At 47.6% G+C, this 12190-nt stretch overlaps 1 protein-coding gene across 16 annotated transcripts in view; it reads right to left on the bottom strand.

Annotated features, from left to right (window-relative positions):
• DYSF (dysferlin) overlaps positions 1-12190 on the bottom strand; it is a 225314-nt gene that overhangs the window by 196458 nt on the left and 16666 nt on the right. For all 16 annotated transcript variants that reach the window (XM_070379785.1, XM_070379787.1, XM_070379790.1 and 13 more), the window contains exons 2-3: positions 2996-3051; positions 1758-1849 (exon numbers count right to left, since the gene is read on the bottom strand). In XM_070379785.1, coding sequence (XP_070235886.1) covers positions 1758-1849; positions 2996-3051 — 148 coding nt within the window. The remainder of the gene's footprint in view (positions 1-1757; positions 1850-2995; positions 3052-12190) is intronic.

The raw sequence follows: 12190 nt of genomic DNA, 5'->3' as shown, positions 1-12190 counted from the left end.
ACTAACCTTCAGGGAAATCACCCGGCCTCCTGGAGCCTCGATTTCCCTCTGTAATGATGACAGGTATAACAGCAACCCCTAACGATTAAAAAAGATCCTTTATATAAAGACTCAGCATAGGACCAGACACTTGGCTAAGCTCTCGGTAAACATCAGCTGTTGTGGATTTGCTATTATTATCCTCAGCCTGATGCTGGAGGCCCCCTCCCAGTCGGGCCCCCCTGCTCCCCTCTCACTGGGCGGCACAAGCTGTGTGACTCGGTCCCACCTGTAAGGCCTTAGCCCACGGCCCTGTGTGACTGACAGAGGAAGGCCCTCCGTTCCTCTCCTCTCTCAAGCCGACTCTGGCCTCCGACTCAGCCTGTGTGGCCCTCCTCCAAGAAGCTTTCCAGGACCTGGAAAGCTTCCAGCGCTGCTCCCCCCTCACCCGCAGGTCCACCATCCATACTTGTCAGAAGCTGCCTTTTTCCCACAAAACGACTGTGTTGGAGTAGTTTAGTGTGAACTAATTCCGGACCCTGCTCCTGTGCAGGTGGGGGCTGCTGAGGTCCAGACTGGACAATACGGACCCAAGACGCCCTGGGCCCCACACTTGCAGCCCCACCTTGGGAGGGCGCACTGAAAGCACCCCCGTCCTCCCCACACGTACCAAGCTCTGCACTCACGGCCCGCAGAGACTGTGGCCGTTGGGTTTTTTCCAAGCTTTTTAAGATTTCAAACTTCCGGATATTTTGCAGCCTGAGACCCTTGTGGGCCTTCCCCAGATCAGAATCTTCCCTCCTCCCTTCTCCCCTCCCCCACCCCAGGGAAAGACAGCCGGGCCCCAGACACCAGCTCACCCAGTTCCCAAACAAAAGTTCCACTGTCAGCAGGTCACAAAACAGCCAAGTCCATGCCTGATTCTTGGGTCTGGACCTCGGCCAATGGCACCGAGAGCAGGAACCCACTCCTGCCGGCACCGTCAGACCCAGCAGGGGCTGCTGAACCCCCACCATCACATTTAAGGCTCAGCACTGGGTGCCCTCACACCTGGTATCTCCCAGGCCACCCCACCCCGCAATCAACAGGGCCATCAGTCTGCAAGCTCGGCTGGCCATGCCCACTCCCCACACCCTGACCACCAGCACACAAAAGGCCAGGAGCTCAGTACAAGAGGAAGGACCTGCCATCGGCCAAAGAGCCTACTTTTACCACCACAAAACTTGGAACTCTGCTCCTCCTATTTCCCCTGCCTGGAAACCCTCCCCACTACAAACTGACACATGAAATGACATCAGGAAACATTGCCACGGGACGGTGGGCAGCCAGCGTGGACTGCGATCACTGTCCTGACTTCTAAACCACAGCTCTCACCTCGAGTCCCACCTCTTGCATGAAGCCCTCCTGGAGCGCTCCCGCCAGTGGCTGCTCTGCTCACCCGTCTCTTGCAGTGGGTGGGGAGAGAGGGCCGTGCCAGGCACCTCGGGGCTGCAGCAGGACCCAGAGAGCTTTCTCTTCCCTGCTCCCTGGGGCACAGGCTGTCCTGGGAAACATGCTCCCATCTGACTCTAGCCCATCTTCCTTCCCTGCCAGTTCACCCCAGCTGAGTTTCTGACGCTACAGTCAAGCCTTTCCCCTCCCGCTCGGGCCAGGCCCATGAGTGGCAGGTCTTCACTAAACTCCAGCTCTCCAGAGTCCAGATTCCGGAATCGGCGTCTGCCACGACCCTACCCACACAAACCCACAGGTCACAGAGCCCCCCCTCACCATGGCCTCACCTGTTCCTCCCCATTGTCTCATGGTCTTTGACCACCACAAGAAGCTCGGAGCCCTGGTCCAGGGGGATACCCTTGAGGTCCCACTCGAATCCCTGGAAGAAAAGGAGAAAAGATGTCTTAATCCGTGGGCCCCTAGAAGAGAAGAGACTGTGTCTGGTTCCCCCTTGGCACTGAGGGGGCATCTGCGACCACTGCTGGGGGAGGGAGGGATGCACGAGCAGAAGAATGAATACGTGAGTGGCAGGGTCCCAGGGCTTCAGAAGTTGACAGCGAGAGCTGAAGGCAGCAGAAGAGGCCAGACCCCTGTGACCCCCTCCCCACAACTCAATTCTACCAGTCACCAGGAGCACAGCTGGGGAAAACGCCAGGTGACTCTGCAGGGCCCTCAATGTGCTCATGGAGCAGTCAGGCCCCTGGTGACAGCATGCTTTAGTGCCACATAGGTCTCCCGTAATCCCAGGATCCTTCTCAGAGCAAAGGCACCCCATGCACCTCGACCCTACCCACACAAGGCAGCCAGGGCTTCCAAAGATGACCAGGGAGCCATATAAAGAAAGCTGGCTGACTAAGTCTCAAACAAGAGCAAGTTATACAGCCGATGGGAGCCAATTCTTTTGCCAATTAGAGAATGATGAATCTCTGAGCAGATAACACACTGACCGACAAGAACCTGAATTGGTGAGCAAATAAATGAGCATCTCCCAACAGAGATTTAGTCACTAAAACTGTTAAAGGCTATTGCAAAATGCTTTAAGCAAATCATTTGCACAGATAAGTTACTGCAAACAGGCAATTACTTCCTGTGGTTTAAATTACCTAAACACTGTCAGTTTTTCTAAAACAATGTATTCAATGTAACCCAAACTAAAAATGGAAAAGAAAGCAAGCTGGTTGAGGAGTGGGGCAGAGGCCAGCAGGAGGCAGAGGAGGAGCCAGGGAGCAACGTGGGGAGGAGGAGGCTCTGGGTAAAGACAACAGCCTGTGTAAGGGAGACAGGCGATCTGAACACAGCCTCCACCCGGCTGGCCTGGCCAGAGAGGAGCAGAGAAGTGCACTCCTCACTCCTCTCCACGCTGCCGTCACAGCAGAGGGCAGACCCCGGCCAGGACACCGCCTCTCCTCCCGGGTTCCTCGTGCCCGGAGGATTCCTTGGCGATCCAGACCAGAGCCCCTCCTCTGGAAGACAACACCACTGGAAAAGCCACTGAGCCCCCTGACTCATCCCGCAGAGGACATACCTCATTCCACACAGGGTTCACATTGTTCTTGATGACTTTGGTTCTCTTCTTCACACCTACAAGAGACACAGAAGGTGAATGAAGAGACATACCCCACTCTGCACCTTCCCCAAGTGAGGGCTAGTTCCCAGATGTGCACTGCAGCCGGCCCCCAAAGGAAACCTTACAAAACCCACAGGTCCCTGAGAATGCCCCCGGTCTGCAGTGAAAGCCCAATGCCAATCACACACGCCTCTCAGCCCTGGGATGGAGAAACAGCAGCCCCATCTGAAGGATCGTCTAAAGGAAAAGACCCAGCCTAACTTCTTTTTCTCAATATTTTATTTTTATTTATTTATGTTGCTGCTCTGGCTCTTAGTTGCAGCACACGGGATCTTTAGCTGTGGCTGGGCACTCTGAGCTGCCGCATGTGAGGTCTAGCTCCCTGACCAGGGATCCAAGGCCCCTCGCACTGGGAGCTCAGAGTCTCGGCCCCTGGACCACCAGGGAAGTGCCAGCCTGGCTCTTCTTTTTTAATTTTTTACTTGTATCCGAGTATAGCTGATTAACAGTGTTGTGATAGTTTCAGGTGGACAGCAAAGGGACTCAGCCAACATCTACATTCTCCCCAAACTCAGCCTGACTCTTCTTAATGAGTCTGTTATTGTTCCTCCAGAATTTCTAAATAAAGTCTTGAAATTGTCAAGTTTCTGATTCTAAGAATGAATGATCTTCATAGAAAATATTCCATTTTTCTTTTAAAAAAATCTATCTCCACATAATGTATGATTCCATTTATGTGAAATGTTCAGAATAGGGAAATCCACAGAGACAGAAAATAGGTTAGGTGTTTCCAGGAGCCTAGAGGGAGATGGGAATGGCAAATGAATCCTTCGTGGAGATTTCTTTTCGGGGTGATGAAATGTTCTGAAATTAGATAATGATGACGATTGTACAACATAGTGAACGTACTAAAGACCATTTACACTGTACATTTTTAAATTATTAAAATGGTGGCTTTTAGGGTTTGTGAATTTTACCTCAATCTAAAAAAAAAAGGATCCTCCTCTCTCTCACCTTGAAGGCATCTATCTGAAACGGGCTATTTTACCTGCTCGTGAGGGCTAGGGTGAGTGGACACAGAAGGGACAAGAACTCACGCTGCTGAGTGCCCCAGGCGGGAGCCTGCTGAGCCTTTCCTGTGGTGTTTGGGCCTGAGGGGTGGATGAGAGGAACAGGAGGGGCCAAACGTGTCTGGCTTTTCCATTAAGCATCAGGACGGGAATGATTCTGTGCTTAATAAACGATTTAAAGTGTTCAGCCAGACACAGAACTTATATTTGGGTTGGATATGAAAGATCACCAATTCAACCCCAACTGTGCAAGACCCTTCAGTGAGAAGCCTGTGGCTCCACCCAGACTGCTCAGCATTCACAGTGTCCTACCTGGACTGACCCTTGGAGCCTCTGGAAACATCCCCCAGGACCCCTGAGTCCTCTGAAGCTGAGCACTGTCTGTTTCCTTTCTGCAGGTCCAGCCCCCATGGCCCAGTTCCGAGCAGGAAGGGAAGAGGGGAGCAGCTGGGGTCATGGACACATGCAAGGTCTGGGGACAGATTTGGAGGAAGGGAACAATGTCTTCCCAGGTGGCTCAGCGGTAAAGAATCCGCCTGCCAATGCAGAAGACTCGGGTTCCATCCCTGGATCAGGAAGATACCCTGGAGAAGGAAATGGCAACCCACTCCAGTATTCTTGCCTAAGAAATCCCATGGACAGAGGAGCCTGGCAGGCTACAATCCATGGAGTCACAGAGTCAGACACGACTGACTGAGCACGCATGCATGCAACAACAGAGAAAGGAGTAAAGAAAATCGAGGAGAAAGAAACATCCAATGGAGGATTGGTAGACTTAAGACAAAGATTCAGGCCCCCTGAGTCCCCTCAGAGGTCCTGATAAATCTTTCCCAGCGGGAGAGGATGAGCCCCACCCACTCCACCACCTGCTGAAAATCATTGTTGAGGGAAAAGCACGTGGACTTTGAGATGACACCGATCACCATAGAACACTTATTTTATCAGAGACCCTAGGGCAGCAGTTCTTAAGTTTTTGGTCACACAATGTCACTCTTAAAAATTAAGAACCCTAAGGAGCTTAAGTAAAACTAAGGTAACTTGTATCTATCGACTTTTACTGTATTTGAGGTTAAAACTGAAGCACTTTAAAATATTTATTTGGTAATTAATTTTACATTAACAAAAATAAGCCCAGTACATGTTAACATAAGTGACATATTTTTATGAAAAATAACTATAACTTCCAAAACAAAGGAAAAAGGAAAGCGACACTGTTTACTTTTTGCAGAACTCTTTAATGCCTAGCTGGATTATCATATCTTTGTCTACATTCAGTCCATTGAGATGTCTTGTTTTAGTTGACATCTATGAAGAAAATCCAACCAGACATATAGATGGAAAAGGAGTTGCATTTTAATAAGTTTTCAGATAACTGTGGATATTCTTCTCTCATACTACACCAAAACTTGACAAGTAGTATTTCTTAAAGGTTAGCTGCAGAGTGAAATCTGAAAGCAGAGTGATAAACATTTCGTACTGTTACATTAAAATCTGTTGTCCTATCTTGCATTTTGAATAACTCTTTCACCCATGCAGGACTCTGTAACATCTTGCGTTGGTCATTTGGGAAGTAATCTCATCAGAAAAGTCATTAAATACTGGGAAACGCAAGACAGAAGTGTTCTAAAATTCCAATGTTTGTTTGAAAGCTCAACTTTTATGATGGGTAACAAATGATAAATGTCAGTTTAAAGTAGCAGGCTCGCTCACTCATTTCCAAGAAAATATCTATCAAATGCCCAAGTCTGAATAATCATAGCTTGTCAGTCATTCTTTCAAGTAAAAACAATATTCCACTTTTTAAATTTTAAAACAAAAGGCTAGTTCAACATGCCACTTGAGCAGTCACCAAGTGCTTTTTCTTGCAACAATCGTCATTTCCCCAGGGGCAGCAGAAGTGCTCTGGGCATACTTCCCATCTCAACACAGAAAACATTACAAAAACAGGTACTCCAGGATCAAGATTAGTAAAATCAATGATTGCACAGCTTTATCAGGGACATTTTTCAATAAAACTAGCTTTTCTTTTTCAAACTGTGAGTACTGGCTTTTTTTTTCCCCTTCAAATTACATGCTGTTATTCAGTCACTTAGTCGTGTCCGACTCTTTGAGACCCCATGGTCTGCAGTACACCAGGCTTCCCTGTCTGGAGCTTGCTCAAATTCATGTGAGTCAGTGATGCCATCCAACCATCTCACCCTCTGTCGTCCCCTTCTCCTCCTGCCTTCAATCTTTCCCAGCATCAGGGTCTTTTCAGAGGAGTCAGTTCTTCACATCAGATGGCCAAAGTGTTGGAATTTCAGCTTTAGCATCAGTCTTTCCAACAAAAAGTCAGGATCGATTTCCTTTAGGATTGACTGGTTTGATCTCCTTGCAGTCCAAGGGACTCTCAAGAGTCTTCTCCAACACCACAGTTCAAAAGCATCAATTTTTCAACGTTCAGCCTTTTTTACAGTTCAACTCTCACATCCATACATGATTACTGGGAAAACCATAGGTTTGACTAGATGGACCTTTGGTGAAAAATACAACCAGTACAACTTTTGTGCCAAAGCCCTGTTAGTATTAAGGCACCATCAGTTTCACTTTTCCATTGCTGTTGCACCAGTGGTACAAATATCAACACAGTGAAAAGCGCAAACAGCATCTTAGTGTTATTGTGGAAACACGTTTAACCTTGCTGACCTGCTCAAAGTTCTGGGGATTCCCCCACAGGTCCATGTACCACAGTTGAAGAACCTCTCAGGAAATTCATTGAACATCTGTTTCCTCACCTGTAAGGTTGCCATGCCCTTCTCCAGGGGGATCTTCCTGACCCAGGGATCAAATCATCTCCTGCATTGGCAGGCAGGTTCTTTATGACTAGCACCACGCACTTAGCATAAGGTCATAATAATATCTCTTTACAGGGTTGTCATGAAAATTAAACAAGATAGGATGAGAGAGGTGCCTGGCACACAGCACGCTCATTAAGTGTGAGTTCGCTTCCCCTCCTTTCCCCTCTGAGCCTCAGTCTGTTGCATGTAGTGAACTCCTACTGATCCTTCAATGCCCAGCTCAGTTGTTTCTGCTCTGATATGCCTCCCCTGACTGCCGCAGACAGAGATGGTTGCAATCGGTGAAAACATATATCGAACAGCAGGACAACGCTGCACTTCTATGTCTCTCTCCCAACTAGAGTGCAAGCTTCAGAGGGCAGGCACCATGCCTTACTCATGATAGGAACCCTAGAAAATAGCAAGTGAGAGTTGCTCAGTTGTGCCTGATTCTTTGCGACCCCATGGACTATACAGTCCGTGGAATTCTCCAGGCCAGGATACTGGAGTGGGTAGCCATTCCCTTCTCCAGGGATCTTCACAACCCAGGAATCGAACCCAGATCTCCCGCACTGCGGTCGGATTATTATAGCAAGGTACCCAGTAATTGAGTATGAAATGAATGAGTCCTTTTGTTTCCCAAGTTGGGTGCAAGTTCATGTCCTCACTAGAGGGCAGAGCCACGCTTCTCAGGGAACGTCAGAGACTACATTCACAGTCTGGCTATATGTCAACAGACAGAGGGGTAAAGGAGGCACAATGGAGGGGGAGATGTCCTTAGGGGGCCCAGTGATCTTATGAAAGCTGTCCCAGGCCTGCTCTGACTGAATCGCTCTGAATCCCCTTGAGGGCCATGTTGGTGTGGCTCCAGCTGGGGTTAAACACATGGCTTTGGAGTCATTCAAACAGCAGGCACTACTAAGTGACCTAAAGTAAAACTTGGCACCTCTCAAAAGCCTTAGCTCCCTTGGCAGTAAAATGATAATAAAAAAAGAATCTCTACTTCACTGGTCTTGAGGGGATATGAGATGCTATCTCAGTGTTCACTTCCCCTCCCCTATCAACTTTCCATGGCCTACAGGAGTAACATGGAAAATTCCATCTGCAGCCTCTCTTGAATTGTCCACTTGGAAACATAACTTGGTGCTTCTGGCTAGTCGCAAATAAGCAGTGTCCATGTGCCAGCCCTGTGCAAAATGTCTTTTAGACATTTTCTACTTTCTGCCTTCCCTGCAGATGAGAACGAAGGCCTTCAATATGATTACACTAAGTCCCAGTGAGAAGAGCCGACTCTGGGACCGTCTGGATGATGTGAATGGAGGGGCCACCGATAGACTCTACAGCCCCAAAGAAGGGACAGAAAGAAACGAAACTTTAACCCCGCACAATCACATGACTTACAGACACAGAGGAAAAGGAAGGCAGGCTGCTAATTAGGAAATAGTTTCTTCCTCATCATGGATTTAGACCTTTCCTGTCCTTAATCATCAGTTTTGGCCTTGAGAGATGTGGCTTTATGTGTATAAATAAACAGACTCAATAGTTAAAGATAGATGAGCACTCACAGCTCCTGCCAGGGGTGTGGAGAGGGGATTGCAGAATTGGGGGCAGGCGGGCATCTGTGAGAATCATGCTGGAACCCTGGAGTGTCCCTCCAGACTGAACGACTCAGTGAAGAGGAGTGAGCCTGCCATGGGAGGACTCTTCTGTGCCCCATGGAAATTCTTCACTTGTTTTCCCCTACCCACCCACCCCACCTCAACCCTACATTCCTACCAGAGTCACCCATGGCTGTAGGGTAATGTTTTTCAAACTGCTCACTGGGAACCATTAGCAGCCCATGACATCAGCTGAGTAAGTTAACCAATATGTCTTTTTAATGACAGGCTAGACTAGAGAAGAAAATGTCAGAGCACATCTTTCATGTGAAAGTACTATTACTCAAAACTTTTGGTTATATTTTCCCATATATACTTATGTGTGTAGTCTATCTTGATGTAAAATACATTTCTTGTTGTAGATAACAGCCCCAAAGTTTGAAAATGATCACTTAAAGGAAGGTTGTCAGAGGAGAACTGGAGGACAAAGAAATCTTGGCCCTTGAATGTTGAGAGGCAAGGTATGTAACAGAAAAAGATATAGTACATTGTCTTAGCCCCCTACGGAGCCAATTCTGATTAAGACCATGGGCTGTGGGAGGGGATATAGGAAGGAGGCTTAGAGACACGGAGCAAAGTGAAGTTAAGAGGACAGCCCATCCTGCCCAGCCGGTGCCTGGGGCCACCCGGCTGAGCAGTCTCCACAGGGGAAAGGAGCCTCACACATCTGACACCTGAGCATCAGACACAGCCATGGCCTCACACAAGGAACCACATTCCGCCTGGTGAGGTCTACCTGTCAGCAGCCAGTTGCTGTCCCTGCTGCCGTCTGGGCCTCATGGCTCATTCACCTTTTCAAGCCCATCTTGTGGGAACAGGGCTTCCCGGATGGCTCAGTTGGTAAAGAATTTGCCTGCAGTGCAGGAGATGAGGGTTTGATCCCTGAGTCTGGAAGATCCCCTGGAGGAGGAAATGGCTACCCGCTCCAGTATTCTTGCCTGGGAAATCCCATGGATGGAGGAGCCTGGTGGGCTACAGTGCACAGGGCCGCAAAGAATCAGACATGATCAAGCTACTGAACACAGAGCACTTGGGGAACAAGCCCCTTTCAATGGTCTAGGACACTTGTGAACCGCCCCCACTGCTAAGGCCTGAACACATATGGATGGGGGTTACTAGTGGAAGGGAGCACCCCAATCTCTGGCAGAACAAGTGGGCAGTCTCCCCATAGCAGTGATGGGACAGACTCCCTCCCCCTACACAATGATAAGGTTGAGGTACATTTCTGAAGCAGACAAAATGCTTGTCTTTGTAACACTCATTCAGTGGAATCTTCAGAGCTGGTGGGATCACAGAGAAGATAAAAGCCAAAGCAAGGGCCTTCACTGAGAGTGCACATCACAGTCTGTAACCTGTTCCCATGCTTCTAACTGGGTGGGGAAGGGGGCTGGGGCAAGAGGAAAGCCCATCTCAGATTCTGACATGGATGCACTCAGGGTGGCTGGAGGGACCGTTCACCTAGAGATGGAGCAGATGGAAGAGGAAATGGGATGTCTGGGACTCAGAGAGAGGGAGATACGGGCTGTTTCTGCCCACGAGTCAGGTAGCAGATCCACTATGGAGATGCAGGGCACCTTTAGATCTTGCAGGCAGCCTCAATGCAGCCTCTCATTTGCTCCACAAACGTATTTTTAAACATCTGGGGGAAGCAGGGCCTGCTCTGGATGTTGCACTGCTGCTAGCAGACTTTGTTCAGTTGCAGCAAGGGCCACTGTTTGCTGCGCAGCCCGGGCTTGTCATTGCAGTCATTCCTCTTGTTGCAGAGCACAGGCTCTAGGCACTCGGGCTCGCTAGTTGTGGCGCACAAGCTTGGTTGCTCTGTGGCATGTGGGATCTTCCTGGACCAGGGATCAAACCCTTGTCTCCTTTATTAACAGGCAGATTCTTGTCTACTATACCACCAGGGAAATCCAGTCCACAAATATTTATTGAGGACTTGCTCTGTCCTGGGCACTCTCTTGACACCTCATTAGAATACCCATTAGATAAGCAAAGCGATAAGAATTCAAAGTTAGCAGCAGAAACCGAAACATGGTGGAAATTGAATGGCTTCTGCTGAAAGAAGGTCTGCTTTACTTCTTAGCACAGATACCCGCTAACAAAAAGGGTCGGCAGACTCAGATAACTCTGATACTTGCCCGCCACCTGTTCCCTAACTCAAGCCTGCACACCCTGAGACTGGGCAGCAGTCACTCCCCGCCTTCCCTATAAGAGCTCTACTCCTGTCATCTCAAGAACTCCCATCCCAATCTCCGCCTTTCTAAATCTTAACTGAAAATATACTTTCCAGAAAACAAGTAGCCAGGAAAGAGTGGTGGCAAGTGGGTACACGGGCTATGATGGAATGCTGTCTGAGAAGAGACGTCTTTAAACTCAAAAGGCCAAACAGAACTTTGAAAGATAGTTCTATTTGAAACTATCAAAGATATCTGAAGATATTTGAAACACCGATGACAAAAATCTTAATGTCCTTAATATGTAAAGAGTACTCATAAACTAATTAAGAAAAAGACAAACATCTCTTCCCTCCCGAACTGGGCAAATTAAAAAGCAGTAGGGACTTCCCTGGTAGTCCAGTGGTTAATAATCCACCTGTCAATGCAGGGGACAAGGGTTTAATCCCTGGTCCAGGAAAATCCTACATGCTGCAGAGTAGTGACCACGAGCTGCAATTGTTTAAGCCCATGCGTCACTGAGCCTGCGTTCTGCAACAAAAGAAGCCACTGCAATGAGAAGCCACGGCAACTAGAGGGTGACCCCTGCTTCCCACAGCTAGAGAAAGTCCACGCGCAGCAATGAAGACCCAGCACAGTCAAAAATAAATAAATAAAAATGTTTTAATTAAAAAAGCAATTTGTTAAGAAATAAATACAAATAGGCAATAATATTGAAACATCACAAATACTACTTGAACCTAAGAAATTGTTAAAAATTTGATTATGCTTTGATCATAAAAATATAATTATGCTTTGTGTTAGCAGAATTATAAGAAAATAAGCCCCTGAAGTCAGCTAATGGGAAGACAAAGTTGATACAGATCATCAGGAGAGTAATTTGGGAAACACAGCAAAGTCTTAAATATGTCTATAACTTCTGACACAGCAATACCACTTCCAGTACTTACCTAAAGGAAATTACTAAATATCTGGGCAAAGATTTAGTTGCCAGGATACTTCTTGCAGAAACACTATAACTTAAGCATTGGATATAAATATTAAAAACTGATACAACTTAAACATTCCTCAATAGGGGGTTGATTAACTGAATTATGGTCCACCCATATAATAATATAGGTTAAAGTGTCTGCCCGCAATGCAGGAGACCTGGGTTCGATCCCTGGGTTGGGAAGATCCCCTGGAGAAGGAAATGGCAACCCACTCCAGTACTCTTGCCTGGAGAATCCCATGGACGGAGGAGCCTGGTGGGCTACAGTCCACAGGGTCGAAAAGAGTCGAACACGATGAGAGACTTCACTTTCACTTTCATATTATAATAAAAATGAAAAGTGTGTAGAATATTTACTGACATACAAAAATCTCCCTGGCTTATTACTAAGTGAAAATGTAAATAAGCAAACATTTGAAAAAGATGTCTGAATAAAATTATTTA

This window comes from Bos mutus, chromosome 11, assembly GCF_027580195.1.
Source record: "Bos mutus isolate GX-2022 chromosome 11, NWIPB_WYAK_1.1, whole genome shotgun sequence".
In the NCBI taxonomy this organism is placed as follows: Eukaryota; Metazoa; Chordata; class Mammalia; order Artiodactyla; family Bovidae; genus Bos; species Bos mutus.
Note: the sequence above shows the minus strand (reverse complement) of the source record. Positions and strands in the feature narration are given on the sequence as shown.